General features: G+C 50.2%; 1 protein-coding gene across 4 annotated transcripts in view; it reads left to right on the forward strand.

Annotated features, from left to right (window-relative positions):
- The first annotated feature begins 8 nt into the window (after positions 1 to 8).
- The window catches only part of PDPR (pyruvate dehydrogenase phosphatase regulatory subunit), a 52,687-nt gene continuing 28,456 nt past the window's right edge, over positions 9 to 24,239 (forward strand). Inside the window, exons 1-8 of one of the 4 annotated variants that reach the window (XM_075940674.1) lie at positions 9 to 93; positions 4,572 to 4,867; positions 8,027 to 8,160; positions 17,159 to 17,240; positions 17,336 to 17,499; positions 18,777 to 18,898; positions 21,830 to 21,947; positions 22,589 to 22,738. In XM_075940674.1, coding sequence (XP_075796789.1) covers positions 4,641 to 4,867; positions 8,027 to 8,160; positions 17,159 to 17,240; positions 17,336 to 17,499; positions 18,777 to 18,898; positions 21,830 to 21,947; positions 22,589 to 22,738 — 997 coding nt within the window. In that variant the 5' untranslated portion in view covers positions 9 to 93; positions 4,572 to 4,640. The other 3 variants (XM_075940675.1, XM_075940672.1, XM_075940673.1) reach the window with 3 other exon arrangements.

Raw genomic sequence — 24,239 nt, forward strand, 5'->3', positions numbered from 1 at the left:
CGCGTGCGGTGACGTACGGCTTCGGGTCGACTGGCTGTCGTACTGCGGGCGAGGGAGCCGTAAAGCGCGGGAGGCGGGTCGCGGCCGGGGCAGGTGAGGCAACGCCCCTCCCCCGCCCTCGCGCGCTGGCCGTAGCGCCCTGCCGCCGCCGGCCCCGCCCCCACTCGGAGGTGCGCCCGGGCCGCTGAGGGGACGCGGCGCGCGGCGGCGACCGGGCTTAAGCGGCCCTGGCCGGCGGGGCGGGGCTACGTCGTGGCGGCAGCGGTAAGACCCTGTCCTCGGGACGGGGGGCCCGGCAGGGGCACTGGGGCGGTTTGGGGCTTTGGGGGGCCCGGCGGGGGCACCGGGGCGGTTTGGGGCTTTGGGGGGCCCGGCGGGGGCACCGGGGCGGTTTGGGGCTTTGGGGGGCCCGGCGGGGGCACCGGGGCGGTTTGGGGCTTTGGGGGGCCCGGCGGGGGGCACCGGGGCGGTTTGGGGCTTTGGGGGGCCCGGCGGGGGCACCGGGGCGGTTTGGGGCTTTGGGGGGCCCGGCGGGGGCACCGGGGCGGTTTGGGGCTTTGGGGGGCCCGGCGGGGGCACCGGGGCGGTTTGGGGCTTTGGGGGGCCCGGCGGGGGCACCGGGGCGGTTTGGGGCTTTGGGGGGCCCGGCGGGGGCACCGGGGCGGTTTGGGGCTTTGGGGGGCCCGGCGGGGGCACCGGGGCGGTTTGGGGCTTTGGGGGGCCCGGCGGGGGCACCGGGGCGGTTTGGGGCTTTGGGGGGCCCGGCGGGGGCACCGGGGCGGTTTGGGGCTTTGGGGGGCCCGGCGGGGGCACCGGGGCGGTTTGGGGCTTTGGGGGGCCCGGCGGGGGGCACCGGGGCGGTTTGGGGCTTTGGGGGGCCCGGCGGGGGCACCGGGGCGGTTTGGGGCTTTGGGGGGCCCGGCGGGGGGCACCGGGGCGGTTTGGGGCTTTGGGGGGCCCGGCGGGGGGCACCGGGGCGGTTTGGGGCTTTGGGGGGCCCGGCGGGGGCACCGGGGCGGTTTGGGGCTTTGGGGGGCCCGGCGGGGGCACCGGGGCGGTTTGGGGCTTTGGGGGGCCCGGCGGGGGCACCGGGGCGGTTTGGGGCTTTGGGGGGCCCGGCGGGGGCACCGGGGCGGTTTGGGGCTTTGGGGGGCCCGGCGGGGGCACCGGGGCGGTTTGGGGCTTTGGGGGGCCCGGCGGGGGCACCGGGGCGGTTTGGGGCTTTGGGGGGCCCGGCGGGGGCACCGGGGCGGTTTGGGGCTTTGGGGGGCCCGGCGGGGGGCACCGGGGCGGTTTGGGGCTTTGGGGGGCCCGGCGGGGGGCACCGGGGCGGTTTGGGGCTTTGGGGGGCCCGGCGGGGGCACTGGGGCGGTTTGGGGCTTTGGGGGGCCCGGCGGGGGCACTGGGGCGGTTTGGGGCTTTGGGGGGCCCGGCGGGGGCACTGGGGCGGTTTGGGGCTTTGGGGGGCCCGGCGGGGGCACTGGGGCGGTTTGGGGCTTTGGGGGGCCCGGCGGGGGCACCGGGGCGGTTTGGGGCTTTGGGGGGCCCGGCGGGGGCACTGGGGCGGTTTGGGGCTTTGGGGGGCCCGGCGGGGGCACCGGGGCGGTTTGGGGCTTTGGGGGGCCCGGCGGGGGCACCGGGGCGGTTTGGGGCTTTGGGGGGGCCCGGCGGGGGCACCGGGGCGGTTTGGGGCTTTGGGGGGGCCCGGCGGGGGGCACCGGGGCGGTTTGGGGCTTTGGGGGGGCCCGGCGGGGGGCACCGGGGCGGTTTGGGGCTTTGGGGGGGCCCGGCGGGGGGCACCGGGGCGGTTTGGGGCTTTGGGGGGGCCCGGCGGGGGCACCGGGGCGGTTTGGGGCTTTGGGGGGGCCCGGCGGGGGCACCGGGGCGGTTTGGGGCTTTGGGGGGGCCCGGCGGGGGCACCGGGGCGGTTTGGGGCTTTGGGGGGGCCCGGCGGGGGCACCGGGGCGGTTTGGGGCTTTGGGGGGCCCGGCGGGGGCACCGGGGCGGTTTGGGGCTTTGGGGGGCCCGGCGGGGGCACTGGGGCGGTTTGGGGCTTTGGGGGGCCCGGCGGGGGCACTGGGGCGGTTTGGGGCTTTGGGGGGCCCGGCGGGGGCACTGGGGCGGTTTGGGGCTTTGGGGGGCCCGGCGGGGGCACTGGGGCGGTTTGGGGCTTTGGGGGGCCCGGCGGGGGCACTGGGGCGGTTTGGGGCTTTGGGGGGCCCGGCGGGGGCACTGGGGCGGTTTGGGGCTTTGGGGGGCCCGGCGGGGGCACCGGGGCGGTTTGGGGCTTTGGGGGCTCGGTGGGGGGGGCACCGGGGCGGTTTGGGGCTTTGGGGGGCCCGGCAGGGGCACCGGGGCGGTTTGGGGCTTTGGGGGGCCCGGCAGGGGCACCGGGGCGGTTTGGGGCTTTGGGGGGCCCGGCGGGGGCACCGGGGCGGTTTGGGGCTTTGGGGGGCCCGGCGGGGGCACCGGGGCGGTTTGGGGCTTTGGGGGGCCCGGCGGGGGCACTGGGGCGGTTTGGGGCTTTGGGGGCTCGGTGGGGGGGGCACTGGGGCGGTTTGGGGCTTTGGGGGGCCTGGCGGGGGCACTGGGGCGGTTTGGGGCTTTGGGGGGCCCGGCGGGGGCACTGGGGCGGTTTGGGGCTTTGGGGGCTCGGTGGGGGCCACTGAGGCGGTTTGGGGGTCATGGACTGTTTGGGAGGCTCAGCAGGGGGGCACTGAGGCAGTTTGGGGGCTTTGGGGGGCTCGGCGGGGGGCACTGGGGCAGTTTGGGGGCTTTGGGGGGCTCGGCAGGGGGCACTGGGGCAGTTTGGGGGCTTTGGGGGGGCTCGGCGGGGGACACTGGGGTGGTTCGGGGGTCACGGACGGTTTGGGGGGCTCAGTGGGGAGGTGCTGGACTGTTGGGGGGGGCTTGGCCTCTCTTGGATCCACTCTTGTGGGGGTGAGACAGTCTGTTCGGGACAGGCCCTTCGCTTTTTGCTCCCAGGCGAATGTGCAGGGTTCGGGGTTGGTCAGAAAGCTTGGTTTATAAATACTTTCCTGTGTGCAAGTTACTGCTTGTTGCATGTTGCCCTCTGTGTTCTTTTCACTGACTAGTGACTTTTAACCAAAAATAGTGTAGCATTTTGTGTGTGTCCCTTGCTCTGCTCTTTCAGTGCTTGAGTTGTGGGGTGTGATATTGGTACATCAAGTGTGATTGCAGTAAAATCAGAACCAGATACGATTACTAAACACAGGCTGGGGATGAAGGGGTGAAAAGGAGAAGTGATGTTATATAACTGGTAAGCGCCAGTGGATGCTTTTGTAGCACCTGTAATAAAACTAACATCGTTACAGAGCATCTCTGTAGTAAGGATGTAAAGCACTAGACTCAATTATCTGATAAGCATTTGTTTCAGATAGTTGACAACTAGTCACTCCCATCCCCCCCCACCTTCGTCAGATAGCGGCAGCAAAGGGGGAGAAAAGGGATACTTCAAAGTGGCAGTGCCACACGGAGCCCAGTGTAGGGGCTCCATGCAAAGTTTCAAAGGGCCAGTGCCGTACGTCTGATCCAAGGCTCCCTGCAGCACTGCCCCTTTGAAACGCCACCACGGCATTTCAAAATGGCAACACCGCATGGAGCTGACAAAGGGGCAGCGCCGCACAGAGCCTGGGGTCAGCTGGGGACTCCCTAGCTGACTCGGGTGCAGCATTTCAGGGGAACCCGAAGTCAGCTGGTGAGTCCCCAGCTGATCCCAGGCTCCACATGGCATTTCAAAGCCTGCAGAGCCTGGGGTCAGCTGGGGAGTCCCCAGCTGACCCTGGGTTCCACGGAAATGCTGCAGGGAGTCCAGGATCAGCTGAGGAGTCCCAAGCTGACCCCAGCTCTGCAGCATTTCAAAGCAGCAGCACTCCATGCAGCTACATGTGGGTGCTTCCACTTTGAAATGCACAAGAGCCTCCCCCCCCCCCCCTCCGGTCTCAACTAGCAAATTAATCAATATTTAATATCCTTACTCTGATGTTACAGAGTCCTGGTTCTCCGGATTCTAGTACATGCAGGATGTCCTCTCCACTCAAATCAAGGACAATCCAGTCACTTCATTCTCAGACTCACAGATTCCTTGTTAATTTCAGAAGCCAGTTCAAAAATTTCTCTGCAGCCCTTCCATGGGCTTTTTCTCTGTTTCCTTCCCTTCACACTCAACTCAGTTCACATTTTCTCTGTCATATCCCATGTTGGTGCAAGATGCCCTGTGTATATGTCAAAACTTTATCTTGTTTTCTTCCTAGTAACTCTTCCTAGTAACTCTGGGTCTTGTTATCAGTTTCCTGATCCACCTAGTTCCTCTCAGTAGTAAGGTTGTTCTTTGAGAACTCTCATATTTTGCACAGGCTGTTTTCCTGCTTATACATCTGTCAGCATTAAAGATTCCAGGTTGTCCATGAAGGAGTTTTCAGATACCTTATTACACATCATTGTCCTAGTCACCACCACCTCCTTGCTACCATTGAGTTTCCAGGAACAGCTTTGCCCACATGTACGATAAGTGGTGGTGGTAATCTCTGTTGCTTTTTTTCCTTGCCTAGAAGAAGTGGCTGTAAGCTAGCATCTTACCGTGTGTAGATGGTACCTCAAGAAAACTGACACCCGGCAGGATGTTTCTTCGGTTACTGTCAGATGTCCGGTGGTGGACAGTCAGGCCCAGGTGGAAAAGCACATCCAGCTTCCGGCACACCACTACATCATCTGCAGAGTCTTCCACCATTTCCCTGCCAGCTCAGGCACAGGTGGTAATCTGTGGTGGTGGAATCATGGGTACATCTGTTGCATACCACCTCTCCAAGCTAGGATGGAAGGATATAATCTTACTGGAGCAGGGCAGGTAAGAGGCTAATTTTTCTCCTTATTAAACCATACTGAAAGCAGAACCTCAGAACTATATAAGGGACACAATAGCTTTCTTTGTTATCTTTCCATCATCTTACTTTCTCCAGCACCAGAGGCACACTGTTAACACTAGACTTCAGTGATGAGATCTAAGGGTGCGTCTACACTGCAGGGCTTAACTTGAAATAAGCTGTGCAAATCAAGCTATGTTAATTGCGTATCTTATGTTGAAATAGCTTATTACGAAATAAGGAGCGTCTACACAGCACTTATTTTGAAATTGAGCACTCTTCTTCTGACTTCCCTTATTCCTCATACAATGAGGGTTACAGGAGTCGGAATAAGGCAACAGTCCTCCACCTTGATAGTATTTTGACACCGTTTCGAAATAACTGCCTGCTGTGTAGATGCAGAATAAGTTATTTCGGAATAGCACTAGTTATTTCAAAATAGTGTTGCAGTGTAGACGTACCCAAAATCAAACCGTTGGTTTTGCCCTTTCTTCACAGGCTCCAGGGGAGTTGCACATTGTGAAGTCTACTCTACCCAGTGAGCCTTTATAGCCATTCTTAAAACCTTAAATGCCTCATTCAGGACAAGAAAAGTAACAACTTTAGTTTTTGAACTATACTTAAGATCGACGCTGCTGCGGAAGAGAATACTTCTGTTAAGTGAAGACGTGGCCTGATTAGGGGCTGCTGGCAATAGACAGTCAAGACTGCCGCTTAGAATTATGAGAGAGGCACCATTGTTATGTGTTACAGCAAAGTCTAGGGGCCTCAGCGCAGAATCCCTTTAAAACTTCCAAACTTAAACCCCGCAGACAGCTGCTTTCCAGAAAAATTAGTAACTTCCTTCAGCTTTGATAAGAAGTTACTGCTGGACTCCTTTGAGCCATAAAACACAGAGCAAATCAAGTAATCTTATCTGAAAACCTTGTTAAGCTGAGTGCCCTATGGAATCAAAAAGAAAACTTCCTCATTGGCTGGCTCAGCATGCACTCTGAAGAGGTGTAGGCCCTTTGCCCGTCTTCCTTTGCAGGGAATTAATAACCTCCTTCCTGCTACTTTTTCAGTGGGGCATGTACACTCCATCACAAGTACTTGCTGAGCAAGTATACACATGGACAGGCTTGTATAGCAGTTGAGAAAAAACACTGTGTTAGAAAAATCAGTTAACTGAGATATTTTAATTAGCATGACATTAAACATTGTTCTGGTTTTAGTGCTAGGGTGACCAGAATTTCCGAGATTAGGGGCTCTTTCTTGTATATGCAACACTCCCCTCTCCCACAAATAAGTCCCAACTTTTCACCCTGGTTATATGTTCGCCCTATTAGTGAGCACAGAAATAGTCATGTTTTAAAAATGTCAGCTAGATCTTGTTTATGAAGGTTATAGCATAGATAGGTCTAAATCAGGTTACTGCGGTATTGTTTTCTTATGGCAGATATAGTAGAACAACAGTGAGCTCTATGAAGGCCTGTGTGGTAAAGTGCAAATCATGTAATGGCAGGAGAAATGAGTTAATGGCCCTGGCAAGTCTGACAAAGTAAGAGCAGTGTGCTTGGATCAAATTGTCATTTCTTTACATGTCTGCAATCCAGAGACTTGGGTCACCAGAGCAATCTCTTGCCCAGTAATTTAAATGCACAGTTGTTTGTGTATTGTAATTGCAGCAGAAAGTTTGCAAAGATGAAGGGAGGAAAGGGCTACTTTCAGCCCAGAAAGAGATCAAGGAAGTGGCACTTTTGGAGAACAAATACATCCGTAAAAGGGGCTAAGCGAGCATTGAGAGGCTTTTAAAAGTGCATCAGCGAAATATTTTCCATGTTGTCAAAACGTCTGAGAGGATGTTGTCACAAAATGTCATAATGAAAAGTCTTTCTAGGGCTCACATCATCCTGAGTCATCCTGCTGATGTTTATGGTTTTATAGCCATATTTTCCTATCAAGGCAGAATAAATTATAGAAGGGAAACAGAGAAACTGACACAACACAGATATGCATTGTAAACAAATAGGAAACAGAAATACTTTTACTTTATTTTGTTCGTTGCATTTATGTTCAGCATCATTTACTCCAATTTTACATGTATCTAGGAAGCAGGCAGATCTAGGCCATGGCCTTGTGTAAGCTAATATTTGAAGATCCTTAGTATGGAATTAAGCTGACATGCTAATGTGTTTTAAAAGTATAACATAGTCCTGGCAGTGTGTATTGGCTGGCTATACTGGACTTTTTCACAGATTTACTAACAATACACCTTAAATCCCCACCTAGACAAGGTCTAAGTGACTTTCCCTGGGTAGGACAATAAGCCAGTGGCAGAGCTTCCCGCTGGCCCCGGGCTGCATGCGGAGTTCTACATTCCTCCTTCAAATTGTACAAGTGCCTATTGACTAGTCGAGTAGTTGATGGAAATTCCATCGACTACTTGACTAGTAAATTAACTGATATTTAACATCCTTACTGTGGGCTGGTCTGCCTTTGTAAGTGTGCCCCTCAAATTCAGTCTGCTCTGTGGTGGTTTCCTTTTGCATCTTTGTCTTGGGAATGTGCTTTCACTGATTAGGGACTGTGCTGATGCCTTAGGGAGTGGTATCAATTCTGTTCTGTGCACACATTGGTCATGTAAAAAGCATCCTTTGGTGTTCAGCTTTGAATTCAGTCTCACCATAATATGCCTCCCTGGCAAGAGCAATTTTCCTGCAATCTGTGTTTCTTGCTGGGATGTAAGTATGGGATGCATCTTATCAACAGGCAGCTAAAAACACATCTGGGGCTGGAGTGCCCAGGGAATCTTTGTAGCAAGAGTTACAGGTGTCTGGACATGGGGTCTGCCCAGTCAGTATGGTACTCCAAACAGAGAAGGCTCTTAACTAACAGGCTTAACCTGAGCTGATGTCAGAGAAATAATCAGGAATTTGTGCCCACCTCAGTTCTGAGCTGTTCTCTGCCCTCTCCCCCGACAATATCTTACAGTACTTTCATCTTCATGTAGTTATACACATAAGCAGCAAACTTTGGTGACCAATAAGAGGGGTGGCAGTTCCTTATACATCTGAGAGGTTCTTGTCATAGGCTGCATCTGAACCAGAGGCTTCGGTATGTTAGCGTTTTGTATGAAGCCCTCACTGTGTTTTCTCCCGCAGGCTGGCTGCCGGCTCCACTCGATTCTGTGCTGGCATCGTGAGCACAGTCAGGCACTTGTCCATAGAGCTGAAGATGGCTGACTATTCAAACAAGCTGTATCAGCAATTAGAACAAGAGACAGGAATCAAAACAGGTAAGAAAATGATCCTCTGTCTCAGTTCCCTGCAAAGTGGATTTATGTGAACACTGCTTTCTGGGGCTTGGAATGAGAGTAACGCTAGCATCTATAATTGGGGCTTTAGCGCTCTCCAGTTCCTTTCAGCTTGGAAACACTCCCATGGCATCCTCACATTTGAATTGCCCGCTGGAGTCATTTAGAACACACTAGATCAGGACAGAATTGTTGAAAGACAATAGCCCCCATGATGCAGCATAGAAGTTAATTGACTTAGATTTAATTAGTTAATCATGAAGCTTCTGCAGATGCATTCATTTTTGTATCTCCAGTGAGGGCAACAATCTTACCTTGAAGTACTTGTTTATATTTCTCTCACACACCTGCGTATTAAAGAAGCAGCAGCAGATGAGAGCACAGTAGCAGCAACTCTACACCTGTTTCCAGCTAGCTTGCTTAATGGCACACGTGCAGAACATACTGTCACAGATCAACGGGGTAAGCTTACCTCCAGCCTTTACACAGACTGTCAACGAGCTAGAGCTCTCAGTGCTGGTCCCTTGGCCTCCGCTTTTTGCCAGGGATTCCATGTCAAAAGAACCTGAAGTCCTGTTGGAGGGAGACTTCTCCCTTTGGGAGCTATGCAGCCAGCAGATGTTTGCAGCAACATAGGGCAGCCTTCTCAGCACACGACAGCTTTTATTGGTCAACTAGAGTCCAATATTTTAGAGTCCTTAAATTACAACGGATGAGCAAAACTTACATGCACATCTGTGCTGGCCAGACAACATGCCCTTTTCATCCAGAACTTCCAAGATTCAGTCTCTCACCGCATGGAGCAGCAATGGCATTGTAACAATTTTCTGACACCTCGGGTCTTTGTTTCCAGCCCTAGTCACTCTGAATATGATCTGCCTCCCTTGGCTCCCAGACATTAAAAGTTAATGCCCAGTCCATGGTCTTCTATTGTATCTCCTCGGAAGACGTTAAAATAGAAAAAGAACAAATAAAAAATTACTTGGGAAAGTTAGATGTCTTCATGCCACCAGGGCCCGATGAAATACATCCTAGAATACTCAGTGGCTCAGAGATCTTCTCAATTATTTCCTTAACTTGGATAAGTCATGGAAGTTGGCGCACATTCCAGAAGATGCAAGAGATTCCAGAAGACTGGAAAAGGGCCATTCTAGTGCCCATTTATAAAAAGGGAAATAAGGACAACCCAGGAAATTATGGACCAGTCAGCTTGACTTCCATGCTAGGGAAGTTAGTGGAGCAGATAATTAAGAATCTGTCTAGAAAATAAGGTAATAGGTGACAGTTGGCATGGATTTGTAAAGAGCAAATCACGTCAAACCAACTTCATAGCTTTTTTTGATAGGATAACAAACTTTGTTAAAGGGGAAGCAGTAGATATGGTATGCCTAAACTTTAGTAAAGCATTTGATATGTTCTTGCATGACCTTCTCATGAATAAACTAGGAAAATACAACCTAGATGGGGCTGGAATAAGGTAGGTGCTAATTGCCTGGATAACCATTCCCAGAGTAGTTATCAATGGTTCAGTCATGCTGGAAGGGCATAACTAGCAGGATTCCACTGGGAACAGTTTTGGGACTGGTTCTATTAAATATCTTCATCACTGATTTAGATTCTTCTTCTTCTTCTCTTCTTGGACTGAGCCGTCGATCGATCGGATCTCATCTTCTATGATGCTTTTGATGAGCAACTAAATTGGCAGAGCCGATTACAGATGTCACATAAGCAGTCAACTGCAAGCGCTGAATGTTCTTTTCGGATCCTCCGCTTTTCCTGTAATGCCTGGATACTCAGACTCTCAAAGCAATTAAGAGCCTGTACAATGGTTTGTCACCAGGACAATCTGTCCCGAACTAGAGTTTCCAGATCATTGAGAGAGATGCTGCATGACTTCGTATTGGCCTTTAAGATGTCTTTATAGAGCTTATACTGACCACTGATCGAGCGCTTTCCATGAGCAAGCTGGCCATACACAGATACCAAAGATGGTCTATACTATCATCCATCCTCATAACATGACCAATATTGCAAAACTGTTTGTTCATAAGCATTGCTTCCATGCCCATGACACCACACAGCTTCAGAACCTCCATATTAGGAATTTTGTCCCACCAGTTCACATGAGCAGTCTTCCTCAGACAACGCATATGAAACTGATCGAGCTTCAAAACATGGCGATGATATATTGTCCATGACTCCGAGCCATACTGCAGGACATTCAGGATAACTGCCTGATAAACCGCTATCTTGGTATGGAGTTTAATACCATGGTCATTCCATAGGCGTTTGGAAAACTGACCAAAGGCAGCGCTGGCTTTGGCTAGTCGAGCAGATACGTCATGATCCACATTTTATGCTAGAGGACAGTACGCTTCACAGATAGTAAAACTTGTCTTTGGTGTCGAGAGAGACCTTCACATATGAGTGGATTTAAGTGAGGCAGGCTTGTGAGTTCCCACCCCACTCTCTCTTCTCACTCCAACCATCGTGCACAGGCACAGAAACTGCGACATGTACACTGGAGAGAGAGAGAGAGAGCACGGGTTTGAGATCAGAGTTATCTTCTCTTAGACTGATGCGCCTAAAAAGGCTTAGCGAGCTCGTTCTGCCCCAGTTTGGAATCAGAGTTTCCCTTCTCCTAGATACTGTTAGTCCACGGCGCCTTATTCTGTATTATTTGGCGCAACTCTATGGGGGGGCTTCCTCAATCCACCACGCTAAGGATGCTCCTCAATGCTGTAATACCCCAGCGTGAGGACTAATTTAGATAATGTCATTGAGAATACATTTAACAAGTTCGCAGATAATACCAAACTGGGAGAGGTTGCAAGTGCCATGGATCATAAGGTCATAATTCAAAATAATCTGGATAAACTGAAGAAATAGTCTGAGATAAATAGGATGAAATTCAACAAGGACAAATGCAAAGTACTCCACTTAAGAAGGAACAATCAGTTACACACACACACACAAAATGGGAATTGACTGTCTAGGAAGGAACATAAGAACAGCTACACAGGGTCAGACCAAAGGTCCATCTAGGGTCTGGCTGGGGGCACCCTCCTGCCTGGGACTACCCAAGTCTTTCGTGCCCCAGGTGTCTTTAAAGGAGAGCAGAAGGGGCTGCATCTCTTCCCCTCTCCCCCCATTCTTACAGGAACATTGCTGGCTATTCTCCATCATGGAGCAAGGGGAAAGTGCACAGTTTGCTGCATTCCTCATTCTGGCTGGGGAGTGCGGGGGGTAGATGAACCTGGAACTGTCCCAGCTGGGAGACATGCATTGCTCCTCTGGCTGTGCCCGATGGATCTCCAGTGGCCATGGAGAGGTTTCTCTCACCTGGTCTCATTGCAGCAGTTTGAGGGCTGGAGTAGTCCCCTCTCCTCAGAACAGCCTGCATACTGATCCCCTCATGCCCTGCCCCACCCCAGAGCAATGATTTAAATGAAGAAAAGCAAAACTGAATTGAACTAAGGACCTGAGCAATGCTGGGTAAATACTCTAGTCGATTTACATTGAGGCAATAAGATTGTCTTATTTTCTATTCCTTTCTTAATGATTCCCAACATTCTGTTTGCTTTATTGACTGCCACTGCAGATTGAATGGGTGTCTTCAGAGGACTAGCCACAATGACTCCAAGATTTCTCTTGAGAACTAATAGCTAAATTAGTCCTCCTCATTTTATATGCATAGTTGGGATTATGTTTTCCAATGTGCATTACTTTGCATTTATCAACATTTAATTTCATATCCCGTGTTTTGCCCTGTCACCTAGTTTTTGAGATCCTTTTGAAGTTCTTCACAGTCTGCTTTGGTCTTAATTATCTTGAGCAGTTTGGTATCATCTGCAAATTTTGTCACCTCACTGTTTACCCCTTTCTTCAAATCATTTCACGGTATGTACCCTGTGGGACACCACTAATTACCTCTCTCCATTCTGAAAATTGATCATTTATTCCTACCCTTTATTTCCTGTCTTTTAACAGTTATCAATCTGAGAGGACCTTCCCTCTTATCCCATGAAAGCTTACTTTGCTTAAGCGTCTTTGGTGAGGGACTTCGTCAAACGCTTTGTGGAAATCTAAGTAAATTCTATCCACTGGATCCCCCTTGTCCTCATGCTTGTTGACTGCCTCAAAGAACTCTAGTAGGTTGGTGAGAGATGATTTCCCTTTACAAAAAACAAGTTGACTCTTCCCCCAACAAATTACATTCATCTATGGGTCTGACAGTTCTGTTCTTTACTATAGTTTCAACCAATTTCTCCACTACTGAAGTTAGACTTACCGGCCTGTAATTTCCAGGATCACCCCTCAAGCCCTTTTTAATATTGGCGCCACATTAGCTATCCCCCAGCCATTTGGTACAGAAACTGATTTAAAGGAATGTTACAAACCAGTTAGTAGTTGCACAGTTTCACACTTGATTTCTTTCAAAACTCTTGGGTGAATGCCATCTGGTCCAGGTGGCTTATTACTATTTAGTTTATCAATTTGTTCCAAAACCACCTTTAATGACGCCTTGATCTGGGACAGTTCCTCAGACTTATAACCTAAAAGGAATGGCTCATGTTTGGGAATTTCCAGCACATCCTCAGCCATGAAGACCATCGCATAGTATCTGAGTGCTTCACAGGCATCAAGGAATTTATTTTTCTAACACTCCTGTTAGATGAGGCGTCATTAGTCCCCTTGTGAGCAAACTGTGGCCCACAGGCTGTATGTGGCCCGCTGGCATTCTACATGTATCCAGTCAAAGTGCCACTATGGTTCAATCGGCACACTCCACAAATTCTAGCTACGCAAGCACAGTTTGCACACAGGAGACTGGCGTGGTTATGACAATCTTGCGGCCTCATTCACCATTACACTACTGTGATTCACCCCCCTGTGCAAGTCCCACTTGTATACGGAATGAGTCAGATCTTATCGGAAACATGAGCATGAAATGTAAGGCTACAGGAGGCCCCCGATTTACGACCCCCTGTAATTACGATCTTTTCCTTAAGTGCGGAAGGGGCTGAAATCCCCTGACTTAACGTCCTTGGCCCCACATTTATGACAGCGCATGACGCCTGTTGTAAATGCAGGCTCAAGTTACGGCGCCCCGACTTGCGACGCTGTCCCAATAACCGATCGCATCGCAAGTCGGGGGCAGCCTGTATCTTGATGCATGTGTTCACTGGGCCAAATTAAGGTTTCAGGGTTTCCTTAATTCTAGAATTTCTTGAGTTCAGAGTGCTTGACCTTTAACATTGTTTGTATGCATTTTCCTAGGTTTTTAAATATGCAACCTGGAAAAACAGAGATTCCATCGTCTGGCATCATATTGAAACCCACATGGGTTACCAGCAGTGCCAAACTTTTAGATCCATCATATGAGTTAAGCCACATAACCTATTAGGGTATGTCTACACTACAAAGTTAATTCGAACTAACAGACGTTAGTTCGAATTAACTTTGATAGGCGCTACGCTAGCAAACCGCTAGTTCGAACTTAATTCGAACTAGCGGAGCGCTTAATTCGAACTAGGTAAACCTCATTCCATGTGGACTAACGCCTAGTTCGAATTAAGTAGTTCGAATTAAGGACTGTGTAGCCACTTAATTCGAACTAGTGGGAGGCTAGCCCTCCCCAGCTTTCCCTGGTGGCCACTCTGGGCACCACCAGGGAAACTCTTCTGCCCCCCTCCCGGCCCCGGAACCCTTAAAGGGGCACGGGCTGGCTACGGTGCCCGTGCCAGGTGCAAGCCTGCCAGCACCCAGCCAGCAGACCCTGCACCAGGCACGGCTCGAGCCAGCCACCCACTTCCACCCAGCCCTCCGCCTCTTCCCGGGACCAGGTTGGCGGCTCCCGGGAGCCTGCCCAGGTCCGCAAGAGGCAGGCGCCCGCCTGGTCTAGTGCAGACATCGTGGACCTCATCCACGACCTCCACACTAGGCACAGGAAAGTGGCCGTCTAGGGCAGGATAGCTGCCAGCCTGGCCACCCAGGAGCAGGTGTGCATGAAAATCAAGGTGGTCCAGTGAGACCCCCGACCCTGAGCCCTGAGCCCTGGCCGTACTGGGTCAGACCAAAGGTACATCTAGCCCAGTAGCCTGACTGCCGACAGCGGCCAACACCAGCTACCCCGGAGGCGATGGACCGAAGACAATGACCAAGCCATTTGTCTCGTGCCATCCATCTCCAGCCTGCCACAAAGAGAGGCCAGGGACACCATTTCTACCCCCTGGCAAATACCACTCCATGGACCCAACCTCCATGACTTTATCTCACTTCTCTTTAAACTCTGTTCTAGTTCTAGCCTTCACAGCCTCCTTCAGCAAGGAGTTCCACAGGTTGACTATTTGCTTTGTGAAGAACTTTCTGTTATTAGTCTGAAGCCTGCTACCCATTCATTTCATTTGGTGTCGTCTAGTCCTTATATTATGGGAACTAATGAAGAACTTTTCTTTATGCACCCTGTCCACACCACTCATGCTTTTATAGACCTCTTATCATATTCCCCCTCAGTCTCCTCTTTTCTAAGCTGAGAAGTCCCAGTCTGTTTAGCCTCTCTTCATATGGGACCTGTTCCAAACCCCTGATCATTTTAGTTGCCCTCCCCTCTCCCACCTCCTTTTCCCAGTAATTTTGTTCAATAAAGAGTTTCTATTTTTGAACACACGTGTCCTTTATTTTGTACATCAGGAAGGGGGTCTAGGGAGAGGTAAGTGGAAGGAGGTGAGGGAGGACTGGGGTACGAGCCCCCGATGGGGAGTACTGGGCTGGCTCTGCGGGCTCCTTGGGGTGGAAGCTCTCCTGCAGCCCCCCGATTGACCCTCTCCCCGGATGGCAGCCTGCGGCAAGTGCAGCCGGGCTGATGGCCGAGTGCTGTGATGTGCCGAATGTGGGCACTCAGGGCACTCCAAGCCAGGACTGCTTTGCTGTCCCTCATCGAGTTAGACAAGCGAGCGGGGAACCCCTGAGAACTGTCTGTCCAGGGTGGGGGTCGGGTCCCTTTAAGCACAGCCCTCCGCTAGCCTGAGACAGCAGCTCCACGCTCTTAAGTCCTAATCTGATGCCCTGCCGGCACTGCTTCCAGCCATCCTTAACCCCGGTTCAGGGTCCACTCAGTATGGACATGCTAGTTCGAATTAGCAAAATGCTAATTCAAACTAGTTTTTAGGTCTAGATGTGCTAGTTCAGATTAGCTTAGTGCTGCAGTGTAGACCTACCCTTACTGCTGTCAGTAACTTTAATTAGCTTATCACCCTCCATGAGTCAGCACTAGAGGGAGTGGGCCACTGCCAGCAGGTTTCACAGATTTTTTGCTGAAAGCGGGGGACCGGAGATGCCATTCCAGGATCTAGAGGGGAGTGTGATTTAGTGAGGTCAGAACCTTCAAAAGTGAACTTCCTGCCAAGCCCTCTTCAACTTCTCTGTCTCAGACTCCCTTTCTTTGCCCAGTTCCCAGTTTCCTTGCCTAATGAGTCCTGGTCCCCCAGCTCCTCATCTGTTCCGTCTGTCCTCCCTCAGCCTCTGGTGATACACACCCATGTTCCTCATTACCGTTGGGGGATCCCAGTCTCTCTCCCTGGGCGTCTCCTTTAATTTGTGTCCTCACCATGCTCCCTTGTCCCAATTTCCTTACCCAGCCAGCCTTAGTCCTCCCCCTGAACTCCATTGCCTCATCAGATCCGTCTCCCATCCTCCTTTCCCCCCCACACTTATCTGATTCAAATCCCAATCTTGCTCAGTAAGTTTGTCTCCCTTTCTCCAAGCTCATCTAATCTGTTACTCTCTTCCCAGCTCCCAGTCTCTGCTTAACCACTCCTGTTCTTTTCCCCAAGCCCAGTTCCCAGTCTTTCTCTCTCTCTCTCCCCTCTAGCTACATGTCCCAATCTGCTCTCCTTGGCACTTCCTTCCCAGGACCTGTTCCCTCCGGCAGCTTACTCCTCCACACAGCTAGAACCCAGCAGGGGGAGCATCTCGAATACAAGAGAGACAGGTTCCCTGTTCTCCATTCCAGTGAGCAGCCCCATCAAATTGCAGAAAAAAGACCTGTTTAGCCCTAGGCCACAGTATGCTCTGGGAGGACCGAATCTTTGGGGATTTAGATGCAAAACTCTAGCAAATCAGTAAGTGCGAACAGAGGTTTTTTCAAAGGCATAATGTAGTTAAATTTGGTTGATTTTTGGCAGCGCTAGCAAAAGAGAGTTCCCCCAGCTTTGGAGCCAAATTTCATGTCCCTGCTCCAAAGCTGGGGGAACTTTAGCTTCTTGAAAAAAGGTTGCCAACATTTTTAATGTGAGCAAAATTACAATGTTTTCCTAATCTCATTCTCAGGATGGCTAAATCATTTAGGCTGAACATTTAAAAAAACAAAAAACAACCAAAAAACTCTCAATGGTTTGAGGCACATAACTGACATGGAAGATTTCAGACCACATGATTAACATTTTCCAGCAGTATAAACGGAAAACAGGGTCTTACAGTGGAATGAGTTAGGCATCCCTCACAGACAGTGGTATCAGCCCTGTCGGTAATTAAGGTTAATATTTAAAGGGTCATTTTAAAACCAATGGAGTTACCTTGGTTCCAAAAGGTTTTGCGTTCATTTATTAAACATTAAAATTGTGACTTTAGCTTCTTATTATTCTAATAGCTGTTAGAGCACATGGGGCAGTGGCCTGAGTCCCTAGTTCTAATATCTTGTCCTGCCAATTTCTACTTTATTGAGCAGGAGTGTGTGGAATGTAATCTGTTGGAATATTTTTGAACTGACATTTTAGTATAAAGTGGGGTAAAATAAGTTTTAAAATTCTACATTAAACTCTGCCTTCTAAAACAATTGTCTGTTAGCTAATCGGTGTGTGAATGTGGGGAGCTGGGTTTTCTTGGCTGCTGTATATTGGAAGCAATGCATCTGATGGAAGCATAAGGGCTTGAAGAACTTGCCCACCTCTGTCTTGACTTTGGTTGGTCATTGTCCTAGGTTACATGAAGACAGGCTCGATCTCACTGGCTCAGACTCAGGATCGTCTGATCTCCCTGAAGCGCATTGCCTCGAGGCTCAGGTACATGAGCAAGAAACTGTGTCAGTCTTAACCCCTTCCAGCGCGTGCCTTTCCTGAGCGGCAATGACAAGCATCCTCTGTGTGTTCTGTGGCAGTGTGATGGGGATACCTTGTGAAATCCTGGCTCCAAAGCAGGTGTCCCAACTGCACCCACTCATCAACATCCATGACCTGGTGGGTGCTATGTGGGTGCCCGAGGACGCAGTCGTATCGTCCGCCGACGTGAGTCTAGCTCTGGCAAATGCTGCCTCTCAGAATGGTATGGATTTTTTTAATCTGTAACATGCCTGCTCTTTGTGTGATGTTGGTGTCCCATTTGGGATACAACTTAGTCTATTTTGGTCATCAAAATCTGCTCCTTTCTAAAGGAAATATTATTTAAATCCATTTCCCTCCACCCTAAAGTCAGGTCAGTTCTTTGATTGGGTACTGTATCTTTAGAGATCTTTAATATAGGGACTCACTTGTCTCAGGCCTCTGTAGTAATTATTTCTATACAACCCTGTAAGTCCATACAACGCTTTTCTATAATGAGGAACTTGGGTGCGAACTTAGTCTAGCAGCACAGCTAGATTCAAACCAGTCTGGACAGTTTAATTCTATGTCAGCCCTGGGGGGCATGTGGTCAGAAGCTGGAATATTGAACTGGTCAGATGGGTTTGGAGGTGGACCTAGCATATGCCTGTTAGAAGCTTGTTCAGTCTGCTTGGGTTGGTCTGAAAGAAGGAACAGTGTCATGATTTAGTGAAGGTGGTGGGAGTGGAACGTGGCAAGAGTGGAGATCTGAAGCTAAGGTAGAGGCTGTATGGCAGCAGGCTGTATGGCAGCTGCCTGTCCTTTGTGGATAGTGAAGTGTGGAGCCGACGGCCAGTTGCCTCCAACTCTCTGGAAGTGCTGGTCCTACCATTTAGCATGTCTGAGTCTTGTACTTAGGACTTCTTATGAACCTTTGTTAGCATCACTAAGTGCCATCAGGCTGGGTGCCCCGGGACTGTATTGGCTGGAACTTCTGTTTGCCAGTTGCATTTTTCTCAGTGTCCGGCCTATTGTTAGTGTCATTCACGATACTGGGCAAAATGACTGTTCCCTTGAACTAGCTGTTACCTTTTGTGTATCTGCCACCATCCAAACTCAAAAATTCCAGCATTTATAAATAAAGTTTAAGAGTCTCTACCCTGGCTTGGAGCTTCTTGTTTACACTCTTTCTGCCTCCTTCATGGTCGACTGCCTTCCCTATTGTTTCTGTGACCAGTAGAAGTCCCTCACTGAAAAAGCTGTAACTCCAGCATACCGCACTACAGCATCTTTCCTGCTTCCTTGTACACAGGCCTTCAAGCTTTTGTACATGAAATTTAATACACAAGCCAAGCTCTTCTGCTGTGTTCTATGTGAGCGGGATTCCTCTAGAAAGAAAAAAATACCTTTGCTTGGAATGGGAGAGAGGCTGCCAATGTGGCTTTGAGGTTAGCAGCCTTATGTTTCATCCAAGCAGTAAGGCCTGAGATACCAATTCCTTTTTCTGACCTCTCTCTGCAGGTGTCCAGATCCACGAACGGACAAGTGTCAGCCATGTCATGGTCCAAAAGGGTTGTGTGACTGGCGTGGAGACTGACAGAGGACAGATTAAATGCCAGTATTTTGTCAACTGTGCTGGGCAGGTTAGAGCTGATGGGAACTTCTCCCTCTCTGGAAGGGATCCAGTATTCAGTAGCTGCAATAGCAGAGAAGGAGACGGGTCAATGAAAAGAACATGATTCATTTCTTCAGAATGAATGAACACCTATCATGCCCCCCCCAAAAAACCCAGCTTAATAGCATTCTTCAACAGGGTAACAAGCCTTGTGGATAAGGGGGAAGCAGTGGATGTGATATAGCTTGACTTTAATAAGGCTTTTGATGCTGTCTTGCATGACCTTCTCATAAACTAGGGAAATACAACCTAGATGGCGCTCCTATAATGTGGGGTATAAGTGGCTGGAAACCCATTCCCAGAGAATGGTCCGTAGTCGTGCTGGAAGTGAATGGGGTCCCAAAGCGATCAGTTCTGGGTCCAGTTCAATATCTTCATCAGTGATTTATAATAGCATAGAGAAGGGATGGAGAACCTCAGGCCTGGGGGCAAAATACGGCCTCTGGCTTGCGAGGATCTGGCTGCCAAGGCTCAGGCCCCTCCCCTACTGCACAGCTGGGCTGGAGCACACAAAATCTACTAGGCTGGGCCCCTCCTAGTCTCTGGTGTGTGAGGGAATGTGAGGAGCGTCTTTGTCCTTCTCAGTCAGGGGCCATGATAGTGAGGGGTTTGTGTGTGTGTGTGTGTGTGTGTGGTTTTTTGGGGTGTGTTTTTCTGTGGGTCAGCAGCCCCGGACCCAAAAAAGGTTCCCCACCCCTGGCATATAGAGTACACTTAGGTTTGCAAACAATACCAAGCCAGGAGAGATTGCAAGTAGATGTTAGGATTAGAATTCAAAATGATGTGGACAAATTGGAGAAATGGTTTGAGGTACATAGAATGTAACTCAATAAGGACAAATAGAGTACTCCACTTACGAAGGAGCAATCCCATGAAAAATGGGAAATGGTGAAAAGTGATCTAAGGGGTCTTAAAGGACCACAAGCTAAATATGAGTCAACAGTGTATCACTGTTGCAAAAAGGCAAACATGAGAAGTAATTCTTCTACTCTACTAGGTGCTGGTTAGGCCTCAACTGAAGGATTGTGTCCAGTTCTGGGTGCCACATTTCAGGAGAGATGTGGACAAACTGGAGGAAGCCCAGAGAAGAGCAACAAAAACAAAAGTTTAGAAAATGTGACTTATGAGGGAAGGTTGGGAAAAAAAATGGGTTTGTTTACTCTGGAAAAGAGAAGATTGAGAGATGACATGACTGTTTCCAAGTACAGTAGAGTCCCTATCATCCGACCTAAATGGGACCGACACGTGGTCGGATTACCGAATATGTTGGATGATACGGACTCTACTGTAGAGAGCAACGGAACAGCTGATGCTGCTCCTGCCGGGACGAGCATCCCCGGCAGAGCAGCATCAGCTGTTCCATTGCTCTCTAGGAGCAGCTGCTGCCGCTCCTGCCGGGACACTTCCAGGCAGGAGTGGCAGCAGCTGCTCCAAGAGAGCAAGGGAACAGCTGATGCCGCTCCTGCGTGCTGTTCTGTTGCTCTCTAGGAGAAGCTGCTGCCTCTCCTGCCGGGGCCACTTCATCACCAGATGCTCCTAGAGAGTGACGGGGCAGCAAGCGGGGCCGTTCTCCCGGCCTGTGCTGTATCTGACCCTGCAGCTCCTAGGAACAAAGTCCCCGGGAGATGCAGAGTCGGATAAAGCGGAGTGTCGGATTACCGGGTGTCGGTTAATCCGGAGTCCACTGTACATAAGATTGTTACAAGGAAAGAGGGAGGAAAAATTGTTCTTAACCTTTGAAGCTAGGACAAGAAGCAATGGGCTTAAATTGCAGTAAGAGAGGTTCAGATTGGACATTAGGAAACACTTCCTGTCAGGGTAGTTAAGCACTGCAATAAGTTGCCTGGGGAGGCTGTGGGATCTCCATGACTGGAGACTTTTAAGAGCAGGTTAGCCCAACTCCTGTCAAGGATGATATAGATGGCCCCTCCCTGTGTGCGGGGGACTGGATGACTTCTCAAGGTCCTTTGCAGACCTGCGATTGGCTACATCCCCAAATACCCTCTCTATGCTATCTCCGTTCTAATTAGTATTACTATGTTTCTGCCACCTTTGTATTTGTTTCAGTAATATTTTTCCTTTCTATCATATAAATGTGTTCTGTGTTCCCTCTGTGCTGTACTTGGATACGTTCTTATAATGCTAAGCTTGGCTTTGGCTTTGGCTTTGGCTTGATCTGATGCAGTACATCAGACATGCTATCCAGTGCCCAGAACTGTAGTTCTATCTAAGAGGAGACTAGCGGATGCTGCTTGCTTGATACTACAGTCTAAGGGGACCCTGCTATGAAGCACCCTGCAGAGTGCCATACACACTTGCCAAGTCTCACTCAAGGGGAAGATCGCATCCTTCTGAGGTGAAGGACTTTGCTGAGTCTCTTAATGAGACAATTGAATCTCTGTGATTTTTCCTGGAAACCTTCATTCTAACTATCCCACCTTGTCAACCCTGACTGTCCATTTGCCAGTTGATGTTTCTCAGCCTGCAGCTGGCCATGTTGGTAACAGAGGACCCCAGAAATCCAGGAGCCCTATAGAAGAATAATTGTCTGTTGTATTTTCTTCAGAAGCCAAACCAAGAGCAACTTCACTGTATGAATCTTGTTTGTTTTATGTCATGGTAGTACTTAGATGCCTCATTCATATACTAGTGCCCCCCCTCCAACATGCTAGCTGCTGTGCAAGCACAACAAAAAGATGTTCCCTGTCCCAAAGAGCTTACAATCACGAACAGGGAGAGAGACAGGGAATAGTTCCTTCTCTGTGTAAGGCAATATTACAGCCTCATGGACACTGATCTGCTCTCTGCTGCTAGAGCCAAACCATTAGATAGACAAAACCTACATGGGCCCCAGGTTCCCCCTGTCACTCCCACCCTAACTAACCCTTTCTGGTTTCAGTGGGCCTATGAGCTGGGTCTCTCCAATGAGGAACCGGTCAGTATCCCACTGCATGCCTGTGAGCACTTTTACCTCCTGACCCGCCCCTTGAAGAAGCCATTGGAGAGCAACACACCAAGTGAGGACTCTCCTACTCTGTTTTGTTTTGCTGATGAACTAGCTCTGTCCTTCCAAAGGCAAGTGACTGGTGAGGCAGAGTTCATGGGGTGCAGGTATTTCCTGTAGTCTTGAACTCTGCCAGAAATGTGCCCTGTGGTCAGGCTCACTTCTTGGAAGTCTTCTCTTCAGAGCTGAGGTGGGGAATAGCTGTCCATTTACTCAAAAAAACCCTCGTCACAAAAGGGAGCTTAGTTGGGTTTGCCAGCTCAGATAGAGTAGATTGTGGCTTGGGAATAATTTTGACTCTTGCTTTGCAGGTGGCTGCATCTCAGATGGGTGCATGCTGTGGGGGAATGGTGCTAGTCTTGCTGCCGTGTTCTGTTTGGGCCTCCGGGGGGGGGGAGGAGGTGAGGGGAAGAGAGTGGGGGGTGTTAAGGTTTTACAATGGCATTTCATTGTTGAGCAATAGCGGGCAACCAGAGCACTTGAAGTTTTGTCTCCCTTGAAGGAGGGGACACACCACGGCTGGGAAGTGGAAAACCTCTCTCCTTTTTGTATTCCCAGCCCCTGAGTGTGGAGCGTGGTCTTTTTGAGAGAAACACATTTGTAATTTGACCTGCACTTCCCAGCTCTCCCATACTGTCTCCTCTTTCTCTGCAGCTATTGTGGACCCTGATGGCAGGATCTATATCCGCAGTTGGCAAGGCGGCATCCTCTCAGGGGGCTTTGAGAAGAACCCCAAGCCTCTCTTTACTGAGGGCCGGAACCAGTTGGAGATTCAGAATCTGCATGAGGACTGGGATCACTTTGGTATGCAAGTGGGACAGGCTTTACAGAGGGCTCAACAGGGAGGCAGTACTCTGGGTTTGCTAGAACTCTTTATCTGTCCTCTTAAGGAGCAGGGGCAATTGGGTACATTAATAAGTGGGTTCAGCTGTCAATTTGTGGGAGAATCCCACTCCCATCAACTGTCTCACCGCTCAGTTTAGAACTGCGTGCCCTCGGCTTTTCCAGACATACCCCTTCCAGGAGTCTGATTTGTCTGTCTTACTCCAAATTTCACCCCATTCAAATGACTTGCTTTACAAAATCAGACAAGAAAATATGAAAGCATTACAGTCACACCCAGGTGAGAGGCACCTAACGTTATCCCTCCCTGGACTCCAGGCTGTGCTCCGCTGCACTCAGAGCAAATGCCCATTCCCTGTAGACTCAGGGCTTAATCTTTTGGCAGGTTCACTGGGTCTTTTACCAGAACAGAGTGCACACGCTACCAGACAGTGCTCACCAGTCTCAGACAATGAACTTTTCCTGGTGGAAGGTCAGAATCAGGTCTATCTGCACGATGCCATTGGCAGAGCATTGAGCTCTGGCAGCTCTGATCTTGGGGGCTGTTTTTTGGAGTTGATTCCCCAAAGAGCTTCCTTTTGGACCTCCATTTATATAGTGAAACTTGAGTCTTCCTTAGCTGTACCTTAACCAATCGTTTTACTAACCAGTCCCTCATACTGCAACAAAATTCTATAATCAATCCTATCTCACCACCTTAATTCACACTCTGGCCAAATTTGGTAACAGACAGAAATGGTTAAAGAACCAGACAGCGCTCTCAGACAGTAGAGAAGTGGGGAACTAGAAAGACAAAAAGAGAGCTGTGGATTTCACAACCACAGCTATTGATAAGTAGCCTCTTGCCAAACAGAATGCTGTTAACCATCTTAAGATCTGTTTCTCTATCTGGTATTAGGACAGGATGGGCTTCTTAACAGCCTAATATATCATTGTTTTTGTAATTTAGATGGAATGTGAGGATGTGACCGGTTTCTTATTTCATGGCTGCTGCTCTATTAATATGGCTGCAGACGAAGGCCTTACTCCTCACAATATGGCTACAGGAAAAGTTTATACCCTTACAGGGTCACTAATGACTGTTCAGTTGCCATACCTCAATCACTTGGGAGGGGGGACGACAGGAGCGTTCTGCTGTTGGCCTTAAAGCACCAACCAGCCTGTGACACTGCTGCTCTCGATATCGTGAAAGAACAATCTGACACTGGCTGCTCTGAAACCCCTCTAGCGAAATTCCTAATCCCATACTCAGATTGGAATCCTCATGTGCTGGGGATGGGCACAAGAGTTTTATTTCTGTTCAGACATTTTTAAAGGAGCATAAACTTGACCATGTTAGTGCCTGCAGCTGCTGAATATTGAGCAAAGGAGGGAAAGAGCTTAAGGTCTGGTTTGTCCCATGGCTGGACTGAACATGGAAGATGCTGCTGTCTGTCCAGATCCTACAGTGTAGAGTTAGTCT

The sequence above is a fragment of the Pelodiscus sinensis genome, chromosome 12, assembly GCF_049634645.1.
Source record: "Pelodiscus sinensis isolate JC-2024 chromosome 12, ASM4963464v1, whole genome shotgun sequence".
Taxonomy (NCBI): Eukaryota; Metazoa; Chordata; order Testudines; family Trionychidae; genus Pelodiscus; species Pelodiscus sinensis.